Raw genomic sequence first — 26,446 nt, 5'->3', positions numbered from 1 at the left:
GCTAAATAACAAATTTATCGATGCACCACCGACGACCGTTTCCGCGAAAGTTGCATCGGAATGCTCGCGATACTAATGCGGCAATCAGTGCCGATTCTCGACGGCGCCAGTTCCTAGGAAACTTTTCCCCGTGATTTATTAGCGAATCCTCTAACGAGCCATATTTACGGTGGCGCTTTTACGGTTGATTTATCGCGTTCGTTATCCTATCTCCGGCGATATTACTCGGAGAAGAACCCGACCGATTATTACGTCGCAGCGGGCGAAGTCGAGCATTCGGTGAGAGGCCAGGTAAAACCGGATATCGTCGTTTCCGCTATCTCGGCGTTTCATTAAACATCCTGGAAACGCGTTATCGTATTCGTTCCATCGCGCGAAACTGGACGGGAGTACAGATGGCGATTAGCCTCTTCCGACGAAACTGGAAACGCTCGAGCTTTTATTTTTCCCAGCCGCCACGACCGGTAATTACTGCGAGGATATACTCTTCGCGTCGATCGCGGATGGTTTTACTTTTTAAAGATAGACCGGTGTATCCCAAGTGTTGTCGAACAAAAGTTTGTCTACGTTGTGGAAATCATTTTTATACTTGAAACGAAACCTTCGGTCTCCCCAAATATAAAAGAAAAAAAGTCTATCGTTCATAGTTGTCCGAGAGAGAAATTAATTTTCAAAAACAGATTTCGTAGAAAGATCAGCGAGATCGCCGACATTCCAGAGGAGCTTCGAGCGAAACGCCCAGAAGATCGAACGTTTCCCCGGACGGGAAACTCGCAGGAACGAAAAATCGTAGAAATTACCCGAAGACACGGGGTTCGAGCACGAGCTGGCCAAGCTTGAAAGATTTCCCATTAGCCGAGCTAATGCGTCGCGGAGGCGGCGGGACAAGGACGGAGGGGGGCCCGATGGGAATCTCTTCTCAATTATACGCACGAGTTCACGAACGAACATCGTACCGGTATTTCAAGAAACTCGTGGTCGAGAAGAACTCGCGGCGTAGGGGGCACGAAAAAAAAAAAAAAGAACGAGAGGAAACGAGAGAAAGTGGCCCCTCATTGCCTCTCCCAAAAACGCGTGGATCCACCCCTGAGCTCGATAATAATTGAGTCGTGGGTTCCGAACAGTTCGAGTCTTTCTTTTATCTTAGGGACGTAAAAGTTTTATTTCGAGAGTCATAGAAGATTTCGATAGTAATATTATTTACGGTGATTATTTTCACGGTGTTATTTACGTTGGAGTATGCTTGAAATTATAGCGACCGAGGATTATATTATTTTATACTATCGCGTACTGTGTACATTTTATAATTTCTTGCGCATTCAAACTTCTTATGAGTTAATAAAAACAAAAAAAAAAAAAAAACGCCATTTAGTAGCAACTAGAAAGATTATATTAGGGGGAGCGAAGCATCGACGTTTACTTATTAAAGAATTCTTAAATACTAATCAACAAAATAATTTCCACAATTCTCTAACACTTTTTGCCGGCGTAAAGGCAGTTGATCTCCTTCTTAAAAAAAAGTCCTTCGATTTTTCATTGCAAAACTTACATTGCAAAACCAAGGCGAAGACATTTCGATTACTTTTCGGTCCCTCTAATATAACGAAGATTTATACATACGTTATCTTACGAAAAAACTAAAATTATTTGGTAAAACATGGAAGTATAATAATTAGTACGTGACGTGAAAGTTACCCCCAATAAAGGGTTAAGAAATCCTCCGGCGACGATGAGGATTTTCCATAAGAAACATCGAATGTTTCGAGCGTCGCTCACAAGAATCTTAATCTTTGTTTGTTTGTTTGTTTGTTAAAAGAGGACTACTGTCTGAGCTTGTTCTAGCTTTCTCCGAAGCTCATCTGCGCGCAGCCAAGTTAAAACCGTCGAGTTAAATGTACCCTTCTTCGCCGCAGTTTCGCGCAATAAAACAGAAGTTAACGCCAGCGGGGAGTTAATGAAACGCTCGAGATTGCGAGGGGGTTGGGACGGCTGAGGGGGTGGCCTAGGGTAGCCGTGGAATCGAGTCTCTGCCTCGAAATCGAATTCCGTTAGTTCATGGCTACAATAATCGACCGAGGTTCGCGATAAAACGACTGTGATTGGGCTCCCGTCCACCTTTCGCGCGGTTTGGGACAGCTGCCGGTGTTCTGCCGTTTAATATCAACGAGGAAATTGACCGGGGGGGTCCAGGAGACGTCGAAATGCCCCTGGAGGACTGCCCGGAGGAGCCATTTATTTTTCTGTATCGCGAATGAATACGCCGATGTGGAACCGATACTCCAAAGTCGGATATTTATTAAGGAGAAATCAATTTATATTGGCGATACCTCGAGGGATGATTTAAAAGGAGGATCTATGGCATGTATATAAAAACAGTTTCATTCTTTTTAAATTAAAGACGATTCTACTTTGACCAATGGCTATTTATTTTATTTAAATTATTACCAGTTGTGCCATGAGCTTGTGTCACTTGAACACGTTTGGAACCATTGTCTTTACTTGTTCTTTCCTGTACAATTTAAATACGTAACATTTAAAATTATAAAGGTACCCCCTCCTCTTTTAAAAGAGAAGGTGTGGAGAGCACTTCACGTTTACGTAGTTAGAAAGGCCTTTTAGATCCATGCAATTTAAGACCAAGAACTTTAAAATCGATGGTATAGTATTCGAGATATCGAGCTGTTAAGAATTATGTGGGCCACCTTGTATATGGTCAATCAGATCAAAAGGCTGCGATACACGGTCCACCTTCAAGGGACCATTCCACGTTCAGACCACGATCTCGGATCACAGTCTCCGGGACAAATAAATTGGCCACTCAAGGTCACTGACCGTATACCCCCACCAGACCCCCTGACTCCACCCATCGCCTCTTATCCCGCATCTAAACTTCATTTCCGAGCCAACCGAAGGCACCCTTGCTCTCCCGACCACCCAAAAACGATATCCCAATCTCGCAAACTCATCTTTAACATTCCAGAGAGCACGTCCACTCCGTTAGACCGCTCTCAGCGACAGCTTACGAAGACTCACCTCGACGATGCTGATGCAGATCATAAGGTAGGGCGGTCGTATCCGAAAGTTGGGCTTCCTGGGCGGCAACGGATGCCTGGGAGTCGGTCTGGGCGTGACCTCGTCATCCTTAGTCTTCTTGTAGGAGGACTTGACGATGATCGGCGACTCCGGTGAGTAGGGCGACCCAGGGCCGGAGTACGTCGTGTCCGTGCAATCCGACGAGATGGTCGAGAGGGTCGGAGAGTTCTCCAGGAGTGCAGCCTCGACGTCCATCTTGGCCTACCTACGAAAAAAAAAAGGGCAACGACGGCCTCGTTAGGCTCCAGGATTCGAGTGGACACCAACTGCGCATAATGTTCGCGTTAACGGTCACCCTTCGAGGGCTGCTATTATGAAATAATTCGTTCGTCTCGAGCGCGCTCGCAGTCGCCTGGGAAATTCAACTGTGAGGGAACTCCGAGGCGATTTACTTATCGCGATAATGGAACGTGCTTGTTCCATGGCTTTTCGGAACGGAATATTTATCTTTTAGCGGGGAATTCTTATTGAACACGGACTCGGGGCGATGTTTCCCTTGTGCAGACTTATGGTAACTAGTTTCCTGGTATTTTTCAATTTCTGGATGCACTGCAGGGAACGGGGGAGAATTTTAACCGAGCAGGTACTTTTCGCGTTCCTCGGAGACCTCGGGAAAAGTTGAAAACAGTTTTCGGCGAGATAAGAAATTATAATGGGGGTCATGGGGGATGGAGAGGGATTTGAGGGGTTGGAGTTGTGGCTGGATTTGGACCCGCGGGGCCAGTAGTCGAATATTTCAAGAATGGGGACTCTATTTACCTCCGGAGAATAGGGATAGCTTTTCCTTGGAATTTTTGTGGGTGAAGCGTCTATCTATGGAGTTACCGCAGCTTTCGTTTTCAAGATTTCGAAGGTTGAAACTTTGGACTTTTAGCTTTTCGAATTCGGAGCCTTGGAATTTGGGGTATCCAAAGTTGGGGCTTTGAAACTTCAGCTTTCGAAGGTTGGAGCTTCGGGCCTTGAGCGTTTCAAATTTGGAGCCTTAAACTTTGAGGTATCCAAGGTTGGGGATTTAGACCTTGAGCCTTACAAATTTGGAGCCTTGGACTTTGAAGTATCCAAGGTTGGAGCTACGGACCATCAGCTTTCCAAGGTTGGAGCTCTGGACTTTTACCTTTCTAAGGGTTCAAGCTTTCGAGAGTCAGAGGTCTTCGCCCTCTGTGCATCGAGGCGCGAGCCTTTTTATCTTGCAGGATCAGCAACATCCCCGCAGAGCAGAGAAATATAGGCGGTGTTTCAGTGACTAAATCACGAACCCCCCTCCGGTTCAGTTATCGCGCGAAAGCTCGGCCACGAACGCGACTAATCGCAATTTACGGACACTTTCGTGCCCGGGGATATCCTTTTTCTCGTCGACGCTAAGATTATCGTGAAATACACCCCGGGCTAAAGTCGTGGAGAGAGGTACAAGTGGAAACGTGATCGCCGTCGACGCGACCTCGAGGAAAAGAGATCGAGTCGGTGGAAGAAAAGCACGGTAAAAGAAACGGGAACGTTTCGCGAGCTACGTGAGGCGGAATATTAATTAAACGGTTTTCTTTCGCCCCGAAACGAACGATTAAAAAGAAAGGAAGGGGGCGGCGTCGGTGAACAGTAGCAGTAGAACCGGAATTCATAATTAGCGCGAAGAGCTTTCGCCCGCGCTATTACACGCGTATGGCTCCCTAAACTCACTTTAGCCGCACTTTACTGCCCGCCAACGGGTGGGAATTAATTTGTATGCGGTTTCAAGTACACGGTCCGAGCGCTACACGCGGCCGTTCCTTCTCGAACGGGGCTCGCCTTCGATAAATCCGCGACTTCCTCGCTAAGCCTTCCGCTACAACGCGGTCGAGAGCTTTTTGTAGAAGCAGTAACTGTTCTTTTTTAGTCCATTAACCAGTCGGCTCTGGCGCCCACTTTTCCGTGTGTCGCGAGAGCCAAAGCTACGACAGGTACAGTGGCACACAGAGTAATATTGGGTCGCAAAGATTATACATTGGGTCTTTTCAAAAATTCATGCCACTTCTGCTACTCAAATTAATACGTGAAACATACTCTTAAATAAGCAATGGTAACTAAATTTTACGCATCACGAGTATACTCGTCAATCACAGCTGGATAACCCTTTGCGCTCGGGTGGGGCCTCTAGGGCGACATATGTAATTTAAAAGTGATTTTGTGAACGTACAATGTCAAATTCACTTACATCAGAATACGACTAAGTATTAATTGAAATAATAATGCATCGAGTCACGAACGTTCGTAGATGTTTTTCTTCGAAGTAGAGTTTTTGGTTTCACAGAAATGTATTATAAAAATGGACTGGATTTGATTCTATAGAAAAATGCCTCGAGCGCAAAGGGTTAATATATGCATGAAAAAATCCAACAACCATAGAAGCATATTCTCTCCCTTCCACCGCAAACCTATCCTCAAATCACGCAACTATAGCTTCCAAAACATCCCCTACACCCGCCAAGAATAATTTCTCTGAAACCCTGCGATAAACACGACGTATCACCCTTATCAAAGCCAGCAGTCCAAACAAAGGCAACCCCGTATTAACAGGCCCTCGACCGCGAGAGACTTCGTCGCCGTGGTTTCTCTCGCGAGAGATTTTTCCTGTCTCGTTAGCTCCGACGGACCAACGGCGCCCTTTAATCCAGGACACGTCGAGGTGCATTCATTTGCGCGCGGCACGAAGTACAGGGATGCAGTTGCTCATCCAGCGGTGTCGAGGACGACACGGGCTCGCAAATGGCAGAGACAGCGAAAGGCGGAGGTGGCCCGCCGCGGTGGATGAGCGGCGAAGAGGAGGACGCTTGGGGAAAGGACTTGCACCGAGCAGGACCAAGCGAGAGGAAGAAGTTTCGGTCGGGGTCAATTCAGGCCGACCCCTTTGTCCGTTCCAGCGTCGGTCTTTGTTCGGCCCGTGTTTTCGAGCCACCATAGAATTTGCCTGTGAGTTATCGGGCCACGTTGGGAACGGAGCCTCCGCGAAACCGAGGACATCCACGAAACCAGACCTGCCGCACCGCCCTCGAAGTCCCTCTGGACCGGGACGAATCGATTCCGGGGAGGAATCTCCAAAATGTCGACGTTGGATCTAATGATTCTCGAGAAAAATGTCCCGGAGGGTGAGTGGCAATGTTTCCGGGGGATTGAAAAGTATTTTTTCGAAGGGACTCGCATTTATTTATTTATGGAGTTTAATTCAACTTTCTGCTTGGCGAAAGAGAGTCGGAGAAGTTTAATTTTGTTTAATTGTTTGATTGGGTACGATGGTTGAATTTGATTTAGATCGAGCTTTTGTTTTGTATCATAAAGTATTGGGATGTTCAGAAAGTTCAATTTTTAAGAAAAATTCAAAGGCACGTTTGAATTTTAATATACAATCAGTGTAATAAGTATTCGTATAAGAACCATTTATTTTAAATGGGGTTGCTGTACGAATACTTCTTACACTGACTGTATATTTATTGAATTTACGTGAGTATCGTTTTGTTCCACGACCATTACGACCTTTTCCCCTTTTTAAGGAGATGTATACATGTTATTGGTGACATATTCAGACCTGTACCCCCTACCAAAAATCGGCATTGACTTTCCAGACAATCCCAATATATTTCACGGGGGTTACTTAAGGATTTGCGTTCTGTTACAACCGGCAGATTTATTTCTCAATTTTATCGTACGATTTATCACCGAGTCCAAAGTAAAATATCGTTCATATACAAATAAAAAATAGCCCCAACACCAAGTATAATAATATTAATAACAATCTGACTTCTCATTCCTCAAACTCCCACCTGCTTGAAGCTAGAATCTACGACTCTTCACATCCACAGGGCTCCACGGAGGCTCAAGAAACCAAAACGCAGCCCCGTTTCAACCGATACCTTCCCTCTGAACTACCCCTATCTACGCGAATCTCAGATTCGCGGACAGAGTCAATGGAACGCGTCCGAAAAGTGGTGGCCGTGTATTCGGTTGCAGTTGAAACGCGGCATTCTGGAATGGGGGTGGTGAAGAGGGTGGCCTAAATCAGAGAAAGGGTGTCTGTCCCCGTCGGGAGAATAATAATCCCCCTCTGGCCCGTGGAAATCGATGTCGCAGAGCGTTCGAGGGCCACGAAACGATCATTGGCAGCCACTTGAAACACGCGGGCTCGCGGAAACGGAAACGCACGGTGCACTTTCGACCGCAGGTAAATCAATGTCCTCGCCCCCTCCTCAACCGCACCCCTCACCTTTACGGCGTAAGCGTGCGTTTTCCGCAGACAGCAACGCGAAACCGCGTTTGATGTTCATTATTGTAACGGGCGTTTCGATGATAAACGATCGCGAGCGCTCGAGGATCGTTCTACTACCCTCTCTCTCTCTCCCTCTCTCTCTCTCTCTCTCTCTCTAGTAAATGAATTTCGTGGTGTACGGGGAAAGGGAAAGGGAAACAGGGACACTGGTTGTTCTTTTCTCCAGTTTTAATTGCCAGCGACTTTCATCTCGCCACCCCGCCAAAGCTGGATAAATGGGAAACGAGCTTTTTTAAAATTTACCACTCCTGAATTTTAATCCCTGATTATGACAACGGCCGAGCACGGTTTTTAATATTTATTTTCTCATTTTGCACGGCGCGTGCGTGTGCCGTTTTTTCTTTTTTCGCGTGAAACAACCGTGTGTCGTTTGTATTACGGGGCAGGGACGAAGTTAAAAAGGATATTCCGTGACAAAGGGTATGGAAACGCGAACGCTACCCGTGCATCGACGCTATCGGGAAAATAATCGCGATTGTTTCCCTCTGGTCTCTTTGTCGGGATACACCGGGGCACTTTTAATCGATTGTCGCATTATCAGTGGCGGAGGATTGCTGGCTGTTTATTATTGGCAGGCTGTTATTATCGTTTTCGGAAGAGTGAAATCGAGTGACACTGGATTTCAGGATTATCATTTAGATAGGACTAGCTGCGCCTCGCGATTTCACCCGCATGGAATACTGTTTATTCGCCTATCGGGTCCAGATTTCGCCAAGACTTTCTTTTTGTTTAAATATAAAGGGTCGTTTTTCAATGAAAACCACCACACGAACATATGGCGTGAATACAAGGTGGATAGTTTCAGTCTGACCGTTACGGTTGAATCTCCTTTTACGGTTGAACCGCCTCACCCAAGAAAGGAGGTTCAGCCGTAATGGTCAGACACACATACGCCCCAACGTTTTTATATATTAAAAAGATTGTGACATGATAATCTGGTTATAAGGAAGGGTCGGTGGGTAAAAAATACAGACTAACGCTATTTCTTTATTCTCGAATAACCCACGAACGAGAAAATCCAAGCCTTGGGATCGAGTTCCCTCTAAAACCGACGCAGGGAATCGCCAATCGAAAGACGTGAGATCGACGACACAGTCGACTGCGCGTCATCGAGTGCATCGTGATCATCGGCGCGTGATCTATGCGGGAGCAGCCCGCATTGTTCTTCCCGCAAACCAGGGAGAGGCCTTAATTACGCCGCTCCTCGTATACGCCCGCGTACGTTTGATTTGCGTGGCCGACGGCCAGACGCCCGTTACGTTAATTACGTGCGGACAGGTACACGCTTTTGCTGGACGCGTCAATGCTTCATTAGGCACCGGTACGCCGAACTTTCCTACCCATCGCCTTATCATCGTTCGCCCCCAAACGTCTGCCGATCGAATTTGCCTGTTTTCGTTCATTTTCAGGTCGAACTTTACCTTTAAAGTGATCCATGATATTTTTTGTTTAACTCAAACGGACTCAGTAAGAAATTCTTTGGATCCTTCAGGCCTCTCAGGCTCTAGATTAGGCCTGGATTAGGTCTTTACGCTTTTATTTCGGTGCAGTTTAGAGAAAAAGGATCTCAGGGCAATTCTTAATCTGGGATCAATATTACAGAAACAAGATGGTGATATATTCCGATTGTAAAGCATAAAGTGAGGGATTGTTGAATGAGATCCGATGATGAAGCGACGAATAATGTAGACAAATAGCGTAAATTCTATCAGTCCCAGATGGAAGAAATATATTTGCATACAAAATTTGAACAATTTTTAACATAATTTTCACGCGAAATGTGCATCGCCATTTGTCTCGAGTATCTTGAACTGTCGAGGCAGTGAATTCGACATGGAAAAAAAAAATGATTTGACCTATCGAACGATTCCAGCGATAACGTGTCCAAGCGCGACAGAAAATCGCGGCCCACTCTCGAAACGAACGGGTTCGATACACGGAGTGTCGTCGAACGACGGAACGCAAAAATTAATCGAGACACGGATCATTGAACCGTAAGCTCGATACAAATCGAAACACGTTGAATGGAAATTGCCGAGGCGAGCTTTTTCACCGAACGAACGGTCGTTTATTTAATCGTTTATTCACCCGATCAATTATCGTACGCCGTGATTAATCATTATCGGTGTTATCTCGAGAAATGGGCGACGTTTATGAGGGGGTGGTGTGTGTGTGTGTGCGTGTGTGTGGGTGATTCGAGTTGATGGGTTTTGGACACTGTTTCCCTCCCGCTGCTTTAAATTCCCATCGACAACGACGAATGTCCAGCGAAAAAGTTAACGCAAATTTGTCGCTCAACAAGCGCAATGTAAACGTTTGGGGGATCGCTTTATTTAGGTCGTTTTAGGGGGAATGATTCCGTGAAACGTGTTACGGGAAGAACTTGACACACCGGGGGTTGAAGTGGACATTCATCGATGGGATATTTTTGGTGAAACGAGGCGTGATTTAATACGATACATTTCCAATTTGTATTTTTTCTCGTTTCACTTCGTTCATAGTTTTCCTTGAAATTGTTAGAATCGAGATGAATTCCTTTTAACGGAAAAGTACGATCGAAATTTTCAAAAAATCCGCTTTGAGAAAAATACGTGTATCATATTTTTCGGTCCTTTAAAACATATCAAAAAATCAAAACAATCGGAGGCGAACACCTAACAACCTTTCCTTGTAAAAATCGTCGAAATAAATACGCTAGAAATTTTAGAGAGACGTACCGGAAATGCCAGGCATCCGGAAATTCCTAAATCAAGCAACCCCTAAAACCGCCGCGCCAACTTTCGCCGCGTGTCCGAGCTACTCGCGAATACGTTCAGACATCGTGGTTGCGCAACTCGCGTGCATCACGCTCTTTCCGCGAGGCAAAAGGAGAAAAAAGACACGGAACCGTCGTCCGGTACGGCTGTGGAGGGGAAGGGAAGCTTGGAAATTATTTAGGCGTGTTCGGTTGCAATTTTGATTTGTGGTCGCCGCGCCAACGCGGATCGGGATTTCGGAGTGGCAAGGGCTCGTGACAGAAAGTCGATAGAACGTCGCTGAAAATTAATGAGCCAATCGTGTGTAGCCCCCGTTGGTCGAGCCGCTGGAATAATTAATGGTCGTGCATTTGTACTTCTTGCCATCGGGCGCTCGAGTTGGGCCTTCTTTCGAGGTCGAAAAGTGTCCTTTCACCTTTTTTTCCATCTTAGATTTTATCGTATTTTTAGTGGCTGTAACTTGGTATTCGAAAACTGTTTTGAGTGTATGTTGTATTTTATTTGGTATTAATCAGAGTATTGATTTTTTAATCGACGTCTTGCAAGCAATTTTGAGCTGGGTCTATTTTTTGTTTTGTGTGATTAATTGTTGTAGGAGTGGTTGGGTATTCGAAATGTTATTATCGAGTTATTTATACTACTGATATAAATTTGTTTACTGCTATACCTTTAGATCTTCATGTTTATTGCCTCTAACTCTTCACCGCAGTCGCTGTCCACCAGAAACAAGTAAAATTTTTCAAATAATCTATTTTCCACGCGTCGTTCGCCGAATAAAAAATTTGAATTTCAGGTACAGCGAAACATAAATCACGTTACTGTGAACAATAAAAAAATTTAATTGCTCGGTCGAAAAAGTTTCGATAATAAATCACTACACTGTCGCTTTTTCTCTCCGAATGTTACACAAACAAAATCCTCGAGCAATGAAAGAAAGATGCACCGAGCAATAAAATAAGATTTATTACAGCGACAACTAAAGACTATAATCCCCCACTCGAACTTTGTTCGTCATTAAAATAAAATTCTCAAGTATCTAATGCACAGCACTCTGACCACCATTTATTCCACGAGAATGAAAATTCGAACCGCAAAATAAAATCTATCACACAAAACGATAATCGAACGATGTCCCAAAATTCGCTGAACTTCGTCCCCCTCCACGATCGATAATTCGAACAAAATTTCGCCCGTCTCTGGTTCCCGCAAGTAGACCGTAACGCACACCGGAGTACTGTATCCTTCCACGGTTCTCGCTAAATTCCAACCAGGCCACTGTCCACCGACGAAACTCGCGTCCGAACTGGAGCACCGGTTACGCAAAACGGAAGAGCGCGATCAGCGCGCATCGAAAGACCGAAACGATCCAATACGCGGTGTGACGGTGTGAGAAAATAATTGACAAACCAGGCGGAAAATGAAAAAAAAAAGAAAGAAAGAAAGAAAGAAAAGAAAGAATAAAATCTCAGAGAGTCTGCGTTCGAACGCGACGCATCGAATCGTCGACGGGCGAATGTACTTAGCTTGGAGAGACCAGCTCGCTGGCCGTCGTCTTTGCATTAATTATGTAACCGGCGACTCAAGGCTGCCGTGTGGAAACTGGCGAGTCGTTCGCCGTTCGCGCGATCAATCGGCCCACGATCTGGAATTTCAAACTTGACCCGACCGCGCAGCAATCGACTGACCGTTCCGCGAAACTCGTTAAAAGGAAATTAAACGGGCAGATGAAAACACCGCGGTCCTCCGAGTCCCTTTTCAATTTCGTCTGCCGCCGGGGGAGTTTTTTCTTTTCGGAGTCAATTTCGGTTTTGGATGGGTCGCGGGGTCGGTCGTGTTTCGGTGTTTCAGGACTTCTTTATTTGTTTATTAATGTACGGTGCGTTAACGAGGGAGTTCGAATTTGGACGGATACTGTGGAGATCTATTTGCTTTCTAAATGTGTGCGTTCTTTATCTGTTTATTAATGTACGCGTGCATTAACGAGGGAGTTCGATCTTGAATTTGGACGGATACTGTAAAGATCTATGTACTTTCTAAATGTGTGCGTTCTTTATTTGTTTATCGATGTGTTGGTGTAGTAACGAGATCGTTTAGGCTTGAATCTAGCGTTTTGAGACAGATACTGCAGTTTCAAATGAGTTGTCTCCTAAAAGGTTTATTTGAAATTGTGTCAGGCACGGAAGTCAACTCAGCACCGAATCGAGAAGTCTTGAAAAAGTATGTATAATCACTGCCCCATGTGAATGGCACAAGAAGAGTTTTTTTTTATTTTTCTATTATTAAAATTTATATCTTTGTTAATGCGACCGGTGTAAATTCTTTATTCCTTGATTGTTCTTAACACGCAGGAACCTGTGTTTTTTGATTTTTCAAAAAGTAATACTCAAAAATGGATATTCCACTTTCCGTGCACCGTTAATGAGCCGGTTTAGAAAGGATCGGAAATTCTGTTTACGCGTAATTGCGATGCACGTTAGAGGGACCCAGGGAAAGTAATTTCGCGCGACAGAATGTAGGAAAGGATCGAGTTACGATGGGAAGGCAGGGTTTCGAGTAGCCGAGGCAATAAAATGCTGGCTTAACCGCGGAACACTCTGCTGTTATTATTCCCTTTTCATCGTAGACCGAATAGCCTCGAAGTTGACAAACAAACAAATTGCGATAAATTCCTTCTAAATTTAATGAAAGGGTAACACCGCTTTGGAAGCTGAAAAGAAGGTCTAACTTTGATCATTAATTTCGAGAGTATCGCAAAAGGAATAGGATTTCTTTTTACAGAGTTTATTCGACACCCGTTGAAGAATGAAGAGAAATTGTTGTAGCATAATTTTAGTAGAAAATAGCAGCGACAGATCGAGTCATCAAAATTGACTTTTTTTTTTCGAGGACGGTTTTCTCGTTGTGTATAAAATCTAGAACAAACACTATTGGCTATAAAACGTACGTAGCGGTTTTTTTTATTTAACGTGAACCTTCTCGTTTTTATTAGCAATTTGATAACTTTACTTGTTGGCCAAAAACTGGTTCAGTGCGCTGTTTCTACAATATTTGATTAAAAGAAAAGAAACCTACGTACGAGAATCGAGAGAGAAACGAGAGAAACGAGAATCTTCGGTTCGCATTGGATTTATTAGGATTCTCTCGCATCGTTGATTCAAAGGAATCTATCGTCGGATTCGGTGTAGGTAGCAGACGGCACGATTCTCTTTGATCGAGCCAAAGATCCTTCCTGGTAGAATAAATAATCCGACCCACGAATCGCGAAGAACTGACACCGCTCGAGTGGTATCGTTAACGACGTCAGATTCGAGTTCTTTGTTGTTTCGTACAGATACACCTTTGTGCCACGCGAAGACATTAGCTTCGGAATTGTATAGCGCCGCGTAGAATCTATTTTCTCGACGACTGGGATGATCGATGGTCGTATTCATCCGTCGCGACTTCTGGAACCAAGTGATTTTCTTTACAAACCCCCTCAGACGTTCTGTTTAAATTGGCGACGATTCAAATACGCTCGGAGAGAGTCTAACGCGATAGGTTCGCGTCGAAGATGGAAAACTTTTGAACGGAAAGATCCTAGCTCGAGGTTGTCAGACCGCGAATGGAATTGTACAACCTGATAACGTCGGTTAAAGTACACGTAACTAGAAATTAGATACTCTTGAATGGCAACGTACGTCTAACAGCGTTGATTATGCGAAGATCCTTGAAAGCCACGTACGCGTTGCTTTTCATTACCGTGGACCTCGAAGCGTGATTATTACTAGCTAGAAATCATATTCGCGAGATAATTTATCGCCTTTGTGGTGACAGACGGGAGAATAACAGAGACCTTTTTTTCTGGTATCTACCAGCAACTCGAGATGTTTCTTAGCATTCTATCGCCATGAATTCTAAGCTATCTAGATTTGAGAGTAAGGTCATCTTTACCTCACCGAGAATCATTTTATTAGCACTTCGAGCTCCAAAGAAATTAAACCCAAAGAAACATTAGGTATTTTAGATTTGCTGCGTGAAGGCTCGGTGCCGTCACAGCCTTGAAGAACCTCAGGTAATTTATGCGACCGCGTTCGCGAGCCTCAGAATCTCCGGTATAATACGGAAACAGATATGAAGATTTAGATAAGAACGTAGAATTTTTACTCGGAGGACCGAATGGATTATTTATTTCTCAATTACAAAAATTACTCGATACACAGAAGCAGATCTGTGAAAATTGAAATAAGCGGAAAATCGTTAAAGCAGCGATTAGGAAGAAACGAGTATTTTACTTTCCTCGACAAGAAGAGTTTCTACGTTCGTTCCGGAACGGAATTCACCGAGAAATGTTCTAATAAGAACCTGCGATCAGGATCGAAACACCTAAGCACCTACGTTTCATTAGATATCCTCGAGAGATTCATTTTAACGATGATTACCGACGGCTTCGTTACAAGCTGTCGACAACACGGAACCTTTTTCCGAATTTTCCGCCCGTGGAAACTTACAAGAACACGGTTCGATCGTTTAATTGGAAAACGTCCAGGGCGCGTTTGTAACCGAACGAAAACACGCGTGTCGACAGGAAAACTTCCCCGGCGTTTACAGAACCCGTTTGCCCCGTTGTTTTTTCAGCTTTCGCCGAAGCTGGCAAATATTTGACACGGTACATAATTGAACTGTTTCTTGTTCGTGATACTGGCGCAAGTCCTAAATTCCATAGCTTCGAGATTTTTTTTTTAAGACCGTTTAGAAGTCGAGACTCTCGTTTCGGGTTCGATTCTTCTTTTTTTTTTTACCCGTGAAAATATGAATTTCGCGCAAGTATTCGCAGAATATTAACGGTTCGCCGACCGGTAGCCCATTAATCGTCTCTTTTCCATGGCAAGCGAAACTTTCACAATTTTTAACGAGATAGTACGATCCCATTGTATGCTCCCACTGTTATGGGAATGATGAAATGTTACGTAAATATAATTCGTAAAATTATATATTCCAATGGATAAAATAAATTTCGTATCACGCTCTTGTATTATGAAACTAAACAATAGTATTAAATTTAAGTACATATACAGTCGGTGTAAGAACTATTCGTACAGTAACCAATTTAAAATAAAATGAATAAGAAAAGGAATAAGAGGTTAACATGAAAAGTACGTGGGAATGTTGGTTAATTATTTCTTCCCTTGAAATTAATTAATAAAATAAATATATGAAATTAAAAGAAATTGGAGTGCGCAAGAAACTACAAAATGCAAACAATATGCAAGAATATAAAAAAGATTGAAAGTAAAGTTCATGTTATAATGTTTGCAGAATAAAATAAATTCCTATCTAGGTTCAATTTTTGTAGCGTACTTGTTACACTGACTGTATGTCCGAACGCTACCGGTCATTAAAGTGCTAATGAGACGTGAGTAGCGTAGAGGTTGTTATTTTACATGATAATATAGAGAATTAATATAAAATGTAGAACTACTTTGTGTGAATCCTCAGGGGCTGTAGTTACGTTTGATTAGAGCTATAGGACCCCAACAGACTTCTAATTACTTCGCTAATAAACCACGTAAACAAATACAAATGCGAAGTAACGTAAAGCAAGAACCAAATGAATGTAAAGTACCACAGAAAACAACCTCATAAATAATCCTCGGTCGCTCTGATTTATATAAACATAGCAAAGTTGGACAACTTCGATTTGAATACAATTTATACAAGTACAATAAGAAATAAAATGCAATAATTCGCGACAAGAATAAGAGAAGCAAGAGCCGACACGCTCGCCCAGAAGAAAATTCAATTAACATTCGATTCTGTTCTTCCTTCAATATTCCACGAGAGAAAAGCTTTCTTTCGAACAATGTCGGACCGTTCGAGCAGCCCTGTAGCTCCAGCCTCTTGCCTTATCAGCGAATATTCAGCGAGGGGGAAGGGGAGGGAGAGTCAACGCGCGTGCGAATCGCGATTGCGCGGGATTAGAGCGACATTGCGTTTATTAAATCATTCCGAGCCGATTGGCGGGCAAAAACGCTCACGGTTTCTTACAACGAAACATTGTTTCGTCAAAGCAAGCGAGAGGCTTAATGAATATTTCAAAGCCGCGGGCTGAAATGCCCCCCCCCCCCTTCCGCATTTCATGCGGCGACGATTCCTCTCGAGCGCGACTTCGCCTCGTTCTTTGTTGAATTGTTCACCCGGTTTTTAATAAATCATCGTCGCGATTTGTTAGAGTGGAGCCTTTGGTTATGCGGATTTAATTGTCCCCATCGGACGGAATTGTTTTTCGAGGTTTCAAAGCCCACGGGTTTCGCGTTCCGTGAAACTTTCGTGCAATTAGATCGCAATCTTTTGGAAACTCGTGGAGTTATTTGTAATCGGGCCGGTATCGTTTGCCGGTGATTTGTTTAACGCGTTACGTACGTATGGAATTAATTCTGAAAGTGATGTGGGTGATGCGAATACTTTTCATGAATAACAATCTCCAAGGAATCTTCTCAATTTTGTTATCTTTATTTTTGAATCTCGGATCAACGCTACCTTAACTAAGAAAATATTTTCGAGATAATCTTCTTCTAATCTTCGAGATATAAATGAGCGTTCTGCAGAAGCAACAGATTTCGATTTCCCTCGAATTCCTCAAAATTAATTAATTAAAAGAGACTTTGGAAAAGATCGCAATCTAATTGCACGGTAGTTTCGCGCGGTTTATTAAGCCCCGAGAAGACTTTATTTTATAGCACTGTGACTCCGCCAGCACTCTCGGTAAGGGAAACAGAAATATTGCCACGATTAGCCTCCAGGTCTGTCCATACACAGCCCCTTAAATCATCAAGCAGCTCCAATTGTACCGAGCTTTCCCCAGTCTATTTTCTGGCTCGACTCCGTTCGATTCGTCATTTTTACCGGTTTTCCTCCCTGCTTGCGAGAAATGTGCTCGTTATCGAGGAACACGTTGTGCCAATTACGCTCCCGAGAAACCGGAGCTTCGGGACGATGTTTCCCCAAGTTCCATCTGCCGAACTTACTTATACGCTTCGAGGATTGGAAAATTCTGGTATAGTCTATATTTAAAGAACGGGGATAAGGGGAATGCGGGAAATGTATTTTAGACAGTATTTTTGAGGAGTTGAAATGGTAGAAGTATAGAGAAAATGAATGATTAGAATAGAACAAATCTGAGGCAATGAGAATCACAAACCCTCGTTGTCGCAGACACTGAGAATCACAGATGCTTACTAGAGTCTTAGGCAATGAGAATCACAAACTCTTACTATCTGAGGCACTGAGAATCACAAACTCTCGTAATCTCAGACACTGAGAATCACAAATTCTCACAATCTCAGACACTGAGAATCACAAATACTAACAATCTCAAGCAATGAGAATCACAAATTCTCACAATCTCAGACACTGAGTATCACAAACTCTCACAATCTCAGCCAATGAGAATCACAAACATCTCACAATCTCAGACACTGAGTATCACAAACTCTCACAGTCCCAGACACAGAAAATCACAAACTCTAAAAACTAGAAACATCAAGATCCCACCCTTCCGCTAACGAAACCAGAAAACTAAACAATAAAGTCTTTTAATTAGTTTCTATCCGCCCCCCAACACACTTCTTGAAGCAACCAGACATCCTGCCATCCTAGCTTCCATTTTGTTCCGTTTGTCCTCCTTGGCACATCGTTGCTCGGCGTACTCTCGGTTGATTATTGTAAGTTTCTAAATGCATATTTTCGACGTGCTCCTCCAGGAGAAGAAACGGACAAACGCGTAATTACGCGTGTAATTCGCAACTCGCTAATGAGAGCCACAGTTCCATGTTACGGGCTGGGGATTCAGGCTGTTTGCACGGCGACGACGGCGCGCGTTGTGTTTGCGGATTCCTTGTGCAAAGCTATGCGAGGAGGACGGACCACCATTCGCAAACACACCGGTTGCCGACGTTTGTTTCTGTTCCTTGACGGTCATCGATCACGATGGAACGAACCATCGTGCCTTGTTCGTCGGAATTTGCCAGGCTTTCATCGCTTTCAGGCTTTTGCCAAATAAATTCAAGGTGGTAGTTATTACGTAACTTTATATAAATCATATAAAATTGTCTACTATACTTTGTGAATTAGTGTTAAGCATCATCTCGGGTTACTTACTTCGTGAAATTTCTATTTCCGAGCAAGTTTCGTAAACAGGTTCTATTTTAATGATAATTTTAACACGAATAAGAAAAATGCAGTTACTTGTAATTGTCAGGTTAATCGGTGTTCATAATTATACTGGTTATGTGGTATCGTAATCACGGATTAGATTCTTCATGGAAACGCTGCTCTGCCAGCACTATACTTCATTTTACGTAATTAATAACGTTAAGGAGTAATTATGCAGTAATACGTTCTTAAATAATTACACGAGACATGAGACTATAATTAATGAAGACACGTGAACCTTTAAATATTCCGATAAGTAAAGAATCAGGTACTACCGTGTTCCCGATGAGCCCTTTCCAAAACCACTTCCATTATATTGCCCGGGGCACCAAGGATCCGCAATCAATAGATCATTGTCAACGATAAAACGGAACCTCGTTGACTCCGACCCATCAATCTTAACCCATCAAGCATCGAGCAAACGATGCAGCGTTATTTCTTCCCCGTCGGTGCTTCCAGCTCGATCAACTTTTTACGAACGACAAAAATCGGATCGCGTTCGTAAATCTACCTCGAGCTGGGAGGCGACGCGTTCGACGAAAGAAAATCCGTCGTTTCGGAAACGAGAAGAGGTGGTTACGAAACCATGTTTTTAAGTCGTTTCCAACGCTCAGAACCCCAAAGTCTCAGCGTTACGAAACAAAAACGTTCCGGTCTCAAAGCTTCGAAATCTCAAGTGTCCGAGACCTCAGCGTCTCAAAGCCTCAGATTCCGAGGATTCTCAGCCTTTCAGAGCGATATTTCTTAGACACGACAAATGGAGATTTGAAAAGGCTCAAAGCCTCAGATTCCGAAGATCCCTGATTCTCACTCTTTCGAGTCCTTGAACTCTCAATCCTGTAGAAATCACAACATTCCAAACTCTCAGAAATGTAAAAACCCTACCATATCAACACTCCAATCGATCTCGAACCCTCGGAATCCCAATTCTCCAAGAGCCAGAGTCTCGAAGTCTCTCGGATTCTCAGTCTTTTAATGGGAAATCTGATCAGACCGGAAGAGGCCGGGTTCTCGATAGAGGTAAATCCTTCGTTTCAGGCGCGAGAGAAGGCGGCGGTGATTCGCGTCGAGTCCTCGACTCTTCCCGGTTTCGCTCGTTACATTAAAGCGGGGCGTAGCGTCGTAAATAAATAAGGGAACCAGGAGGCTCTACGAGTATTAAAAATGCACTTTGCCCGATGAATCTTCCGGAGCGAGCTCGAGAGCCGCGAACAAACCGTCCGCGGCGCTGTGCAAACTCGACGCAGGAGCGTAGGCGAGCGCGCCGGCTCCCGGGGGCTGCGCTCAGCCAGCCAGCCGCTTCGACGTCGGTAAACAACCAAACTGATGCCGAGGGTCGATGGTGTAAACGCTCTAGGAAAACATTCGAAGCCCCGGGACCAATGCTGGATCCCGCAAGCCCCGCGAGGAATCTTCCGCTGCCAAGAACAACGGCGCAAACATGTAAATCACGCTGCAGGGGGAGTGGGATGTTTCGCCCCCGCAAGTTTCGTTTGTTTGAGCGAATTCTCTCGGTCGCGTCTTTCTGGATTCCCAAATTTCCACCAGCTGTGAGCCTTTATTTAGTAATAATAATTATTATTATTGTAAGGGGAGTTCTGTTGTTTCTAAATACGTTCGACATATGTTTTCAAAGGATAAGTGTTAGAAATTTTGACGAAATTGAGAAGCGATGTAGTATACAGGTAATTAGGGGGTGGGGGGTTTATGTCATCGTTCTTCCGTGTTTGTAGTTGTTTAGAAGATACAAGGATTAAAAGACTGCATTTGCTGTCAGCTGCAAACCTTGACACGTACATTCAATTTCTGACTTGTAAACAAATATTTATAATTAAATTTTCGAATGACTCCGTAACACAGAAGCATTGTCGTGAAATTGATACATGTCCTAAGTAAATATCAAGAGGTTAAAGCAATTGGATTTATTTTCGAAGTATAGCATTGGCCTTTGATAGACATCCGAGTAGTTTTAGTGAGCACTTCATATCGATAGACTATCTCTAAAGCTTCACTCCGCGAACCAGACGGAACATCCCCATCGGAACGAAGGGAATCTCCCTTGGAAAAGTGTCGAGACGTTTTAATCCGGCGCTCAGGGGTTCATTTTCCGCTAGATTAAAACTTGCCGAAACTACAATAGATTCTTCCCAACATTAATTCCCTCGTATCTGGTTCGAGTTAGGGGGCTATAACGTATATTATCACGTAGCGAGTATCGGCCATTCAACGGGTTAAACCCGAAACTAGTAGCCCGATTCAATTCAAAGTTTCAATGAGTTGCGGCTTCCGATTAAGAACCCGAGAGACTCCTCGGTTTCAGCCATCATGTCTGCCCGTTTCCTGTTTGCGGCGAAAAAGTCTCCGAACGGAGCGCCGCAGAAATTAATCGAAGCGTGTTCGATGAAATTAATCGCCGACCGCTTTTTCCGGAGTTTCCACGATTCGATCTGCGATTCCATTTGTCCGCGGAAACTATGCCGAGTCGGGGAAATTTGCTCCCGGGTAACTGCCCGGGTAAATAAAAAATTAAGGTCGGGCGCATTTTTCTAAGCGACTGTAAGGACATAATTTTGTATAACAGTTATGTTACTCGATTAAAATTGATGAAAAAAGGTTGTTTAACGTTCGAAATATAGGAAACGGGAATTAGGAAAATGTATACAGAGGTGCAAGAAAATCGGTGCTTTGATACATATCCAAACTAGTGGATTTTAAATATTGATTCGAGTTCGAATAATTCCAAAGTTCTGAATAAGACTCGTTGTATATTGTTTTAACGCAATTCAGGGTCGATATGAAAGCTAGCAGCATGTAAGTGTAATTCCAGATCGGGATTCGTCGGGCATCGACCGCGGAAACACGGCATTACAATAAATTCGAGCGCAGTCGTACACGAACTAACGCGATTCCGATGAATTCAATTCCCTTCGAACACGGCTGCTCCGCGCTCGTAATTACCAGGCGCTGGGGATAACACTGTTATCTTGCGCCTTTCGCATCGGATATTCGCCGCGGACGCGTCAAGGGTGCGTATCATCGTCGAAAATGGACGTACAATTGCGCGATCGCGTTCCGTGCTGCGCAACGCGACAAACGTGGCCAGATCGACACGTCCGAGGACTTGGGGACGTGGGAATCGATACGTCCAAGGACTTGAGGACGTGGGTATCAACATGCTTGAGAATCTAGAAACTTAAGATCCCAGAAAATTGCCGAAACAACACGTCTGAGGACTTGAGGATGTGGGAACCAATACATCCAAAGACTTGGAGACGTGGAAACCAACACTTCTGAGGACCTAGAGGCCTAAAGTCGAAGGAACTGCCAAACCAATACGCTTGGGGACTTGGGGACATAGGGAGCAGCACGTCTGAGGACTTGGGAACACGGGAATCAAAATGTTTGAGAATCTAGAAGCATATAGTCCCAGGAACTGCCGATCCAACACGTCTGAGAACTTGGGGACGTGGATAACCAACACGTCAGGGGACTATTTCGAGCCCAACCTTTCTCGCTACACCTTCCCCTCGTTTAAGACCGAATAAGCGTGCGATTGTTATAAGCCACGATCGTAAACATGCAAATGTTATAATTTCACCGCAGGACGTGTCCTTTTCACGGAAGGGGGCAGGGGCCAGCGTCACAACAAACACGGGAATGCGAAACGCTGACCGTAGTCACGGGACCGCGGTGTGCACGTCCGCCGTGTGAATTACGAATCTGTCAAGGGTTCGCACTTCGCGGGACAACGTCACATAATTCACAGGGGGCTGCGTTTCCAGAGGGGGAGAGGGAGAACGTGCGCGCCCGGTGAACTTTCCAGAAATGCTTGGAAACGGTCCTCGAATTTGACCAGCGTCGCCGGAGTTCGTATTCGTTGGGAAAAGATGTGAGAAAGACCCGCTAATTCGAGAAGACAATTATCTCCAAAAACCTAGTTTACGAAGCAATTTTACGAACAGAGATTTTAATGGAAATAAAACTGGATACACGCGTACCTCCCTCTAGGCATCCTTCACGGTTGACGCTACCAATTAATAATACATAATTAAGAATAAGTCTAACGCGGAAACGAACTCGCTGAAAACGATGGGATACGAACATTGTCAGAAGGGAATCCAACGCAATTAAATAATAATTGCGCAGGATCTGAGAAGAACGAAACGGTCGGCAGCGGCAGTCGCCTCGAGTTCGCGTCATTCCACCGCCGGGATCATTAAAACATAAAACGGAGGACGTAAAACGTGATGGACATCAGGGAGGACACTTGCGTCGACGGAGCAAAGGTGAGAGGATTTAATGCGACGCGCGTCCGCGGCGTAACCGCGACAGTCAGCGAAATATAATCACTGCGGCGAGCCGGAATGCCATTTGCTGGCGTCACCTATGGGATTCACGGCCATTTTTAACGCGGGGCTTCAGCGCGGAAACCGCGAATATCGGTTCCAGTCGTGAAATGGAAAATAAAACCGACTCCGGACAAACGGACCCGCAGATATGGACATACGCCGGGAACGTTTGCGGCGATTTTATGCAAAACCTCGGCTGGGAAAGTGTCTTCGAGCGAGGAAAAAGTAGAAACTGTTCCGGAAGCGACAAACTAGATCGAGGACTAATCGGAATTTTGTAGACACAACTACGAGGGTTTAAGTCGTCGTCTTTCTAACTTCTTGATTGTTTATAAAATAAGAGACGATGTCGAAGGATGTCAGGGATTTGCATAACGTTCAAGTACATGTCGTGGTCCAGATGAAATTAAGACGGGTTTAAATCACCACCTTTCTAGCTTCTCAATTGTTTATTAAATACGAGACGATGTCAAAGGACATTAGGGATTTGAATAACTCTCAAGTATACGTTGTGGTCCAGATGAACTAAAAAGGGTTTATGTCACCACCTTCCTAACTTCTCAATTGTTTATAAAATGAGAGTCCTAAAAATTCCCAGTGTCTACTAGCTGTCAGGCAAACAGACGTCAGCAATGAAATTTTAACTTCGAATTGCACGAGCTGAAAGGCATCATAATACAAAAAAAAATTGCCCATAAACGAGCGACTGTTTCGGGACGCGAGTGCTCCGATTTTGTTACTTTTATTTTTTTTTTTCTAGTCGTTTTATCACGACGGAAATTCCATGGAGCAGTACGTTCAGAAATTGATGTATCGATCGATTCGTAAGAGAATCGACAAACAGCGAGCGGGAGTTCACGGTTCGTGTTGCGCTTGGCAAGCATCGCACTTAACATCGATGCGAATAAAAGTGCTGCCTTTCCGCGATGAAGTCGAGTGCGCCACTTGATACAGAACATCGCCGGAGTACTATATTAATCGCGATGAAGCGTTCGACCGCTCCGTAAAAGCAGAGCACTATTTGAAAATTTCGCGAGTTAGAGCTAAACGTAGTATCCCTACGCAACAACCGGACTCTAGCTGCGGCATGTTGACGTGTACCATGATCGCCGGTGCTCAACGCAAATGTTACAAGTGGTACCAGAGACACGTGGACTCGTCGACCTCGTCCCGATTTCGAGATGTATTTCGAGATCTGAGAAATTGTATGGTTCGAGGTTCTTAGGAGTTTTAGACTCTCAGAGATTCTGTGTTTCAAAGCCAGAAACTGAGCCTTTTGAGAGCCTCTTGAGATCACAAAGGCTCAGACTTGCAGAATTTTCGAGTTTCAAAATCTTATACTTTCAGCATTCCCGGACCTCAAAGTCTCAGACTTCTGACGTTTAAGAGCCTACAGTTTCCAAACTCAGATTTCAGCAGTTCAAGTGTCCCTGAATCTGGAACTCTCGGGAATCAAAAATCACAAAGTCTCAGACCCGTAACGCTCAGAAACCACAACTCTCTAACTTCAGGCCCCCTCAATCCTAAGCTTCAAAGCATCAACGCTTCGCTATCTCAAAGTCTCAGATTCTCAAACTTCCGAACTCTCACCGCTCAAAAGTCTCGGAGCCCCAGAATCCCCAAATCACAAATTCCTCGCCTGTCCAAACGCACCAGACTCGAACACTAAAAATCTAAAACGGCCAAACATGGAAGCCACGCTGTTCGAAAGCGCGAGCCGTTTTAATTCGACGAGCAGCTGTTGCGTTTGGCAGACGCGAGCGTTGTATCGGAGCGAATATCGGGGTACGGGAAAAATTGAAATGGCTGTATCGCGGGTCGATGCCGATCCGCACAATGCGAGCGAGTCCATTACGCGTTTCGTGATCCATCGATTTGGATTATGCGCGTCCCGGGCCGTTACGTGTGCTCGATGATTTTTTAGAAGGCGAACGCGTAGCCGTCGCGCCGAAGATTTTCATTCATCCCGGGATTTGAATAACATGAGCGCAATGCTTGCGTTACGAGCTCTCGCGTCGTATCGGTTCCCGAATGAATTTACAATTCTGCTTCCGCGCACGGACCAACGGTACCCTGCAATTTTAATTGGTGATTTTCTTCCCTTTGGAGGGAAGAAAATGCGAGCTTCCGTCTTGTTTTAAGGGGTGGAGGTTAGGAAGTAAGAAGGTTTAAGGTTTCGAGAATAGGAACACGAGCGATACGATTTTTTGAAATTCGTAAAAGTATTAGCTTGTCCAAAAAATTCCTTTCGCCACTTGCATTTAGTTATTTTTTAACCGACTTCGAAAAGGAGGAGGTTACTCAATTCGACATGTATATTTTTTTTGTTTGTGACAGTATTTATATAAATAGACAACCTAATCTTTCGGACGTCGATGTTACACAGTAATAGAGCAACATGAATCCTACACGATTCATTAATGTAACATGAAACATAAAATATTGAGTATGTATTACTTATTAATAAAACGGAAGAAACTTTTGCGACAACCTAGTAATAAAGTTGTAGCTCCAGGTAAACAGAATGTCCTAAACTACTTTTATCCTTGTTACCCAATGAAACTTCCCGTTCTTGTTTCCATGTCAAATATTACAACTCTTTACATACTATGTAGAAAAAACCGCATTGCAAAGAATGATGGCTTTCCTAACGAAAAAATTATAAAAAATTACCTACATATCACACCTCTAGACAGGAATCCTTCCTTAAATAAAGCGAGTGCTGAAATTCCTATAACGTCTGGATTTATCTAAACGCGAAGGGCTGAATACCTGAAGAAGACGTTTCAACAGTGGATCGCGCGCGAACGTGTTTGGAAATTGATCCGGGCGGCGATTCAGCGCAAATTACACCCCTTAAACGACTCCCTAATTGCCGTTCTTGCCGCGGTCGTATAATCGTTACTTTTACCGCGAACTTCCGCGGGACTTTCAAACTTTTCGACTTATCAATAAACTTCCTCGTTCGGTAGAATACTTTTATCGGGCTCGCGGAACGACGACAATTCCGTGCCCGGCCAACCGACGCCCGGGAGGGTGGATTCATTAAAAATGTCAATTAGAGTTTCCAGCCGGATTCACCGGGAATGTGTAATAAGAAATCCCATCCCATCCGCGCGACGATATCTTCCGCTTTTTCGAGTTTTATCGATTCGCGTCGGGAACGTCGTAAATCGACGCCCGGGAAGCCGTGGAAACCTCGAGTTTCCTGCAAGTGGTGAAAATCTAATCTTGACGACTAAATTAAGGATGACAGTTACACGCAAGTTGCATTATGGAGTTCGCGTAAGAAGAATAGACTCCTCTGGTTGTTCTCGCGTGACCGATATCGTATCGAGTTGAATCAAACAACTCCAAATCGATAAAAAAAAAAAAAAAAAAATAGGAGTATCACTCCGTTTTCGAACAAACTCCCGAACGATTAATCAAGCTCGCGGGCTCGCAACCGCTATCAAAACTTTCGGAATCCTGCATAAAACATTTTTTTTTTTTTGTTTTATCCCAGCCTCGCGCAATTCGATCTTTCCGATCGTTATCCGCAGTTACTCTCTAATTTCCACTCGTATCAGCAGCCGCTAACGTTTCTCCCGGTCATTATTATTTTTTTGTATTTTTTTTTTAACGGGTTCCGCACGTAACAATATCGGTATCGTGAATATTCGGCGATATATCGACGGGGTGGGGGTAGTACGCGTGGGAGGGAGGGTGGTTAGCGCACGACGTTTTCATTAAATTCGTTCGAACGCGAGAGGAAAAACGAGAAA

The 26,446-nt window shown here is 44.2% G+C and overlaps 1 protein-coding gene across 3 annotated transcripts in view; it reads right to left on the bottom strand.

Annotated features, from left to right (window-relative positions):
- The window catches only part of LOC128891630 (protein rhomboid-like), a 129,945-nt gene that overhangs the window by 6,622 nt on the left and 96,877 nt on the right, over nt 1-26,446 (bottom strand). For 2 of the 3 annotated variants that reach the window (XM_054151269.1, XM_054151268.1), the window contains one exon: nt 3,034-3,298. In XM_054151269.1, coding sequence (XP_054007244.1) covers nt 3,034-3,288 — 255 coding nt within the window. In that variant the 5' untranslated portion in view covers nt 3,289-3,298. Of the gene's footprint in view, nt 1-3,033; nt 3,299-10,810; nt 12,641-26,446 lie in introns of those variants that run through there. The other variant, XM_054151270.1, reaches the window with a different exon arrangement.

This window comes from Hylaeus anthracinus, unplaced genomic scaffold (assembly GCF_026225885.1).
Source record: "Hylaeus anthracinus isolate JK02 unplaced genomic scaffold, UHH_iyHylAnth1.0_haploid 12002, whole genome shotgun sequence".
Taxonomy (NCBI): Eukaryota; Metazoa; Arthropoda; class Insecta; order Hymenoptera; family Colletidae; genus Hylaeus; species Hylaeus anthracinus.
The sequence above is the reverse complement of the archived record's forward strand: the minus strand, read 5'-3'. Positions and strand labels throughout refer to the sequence as shown.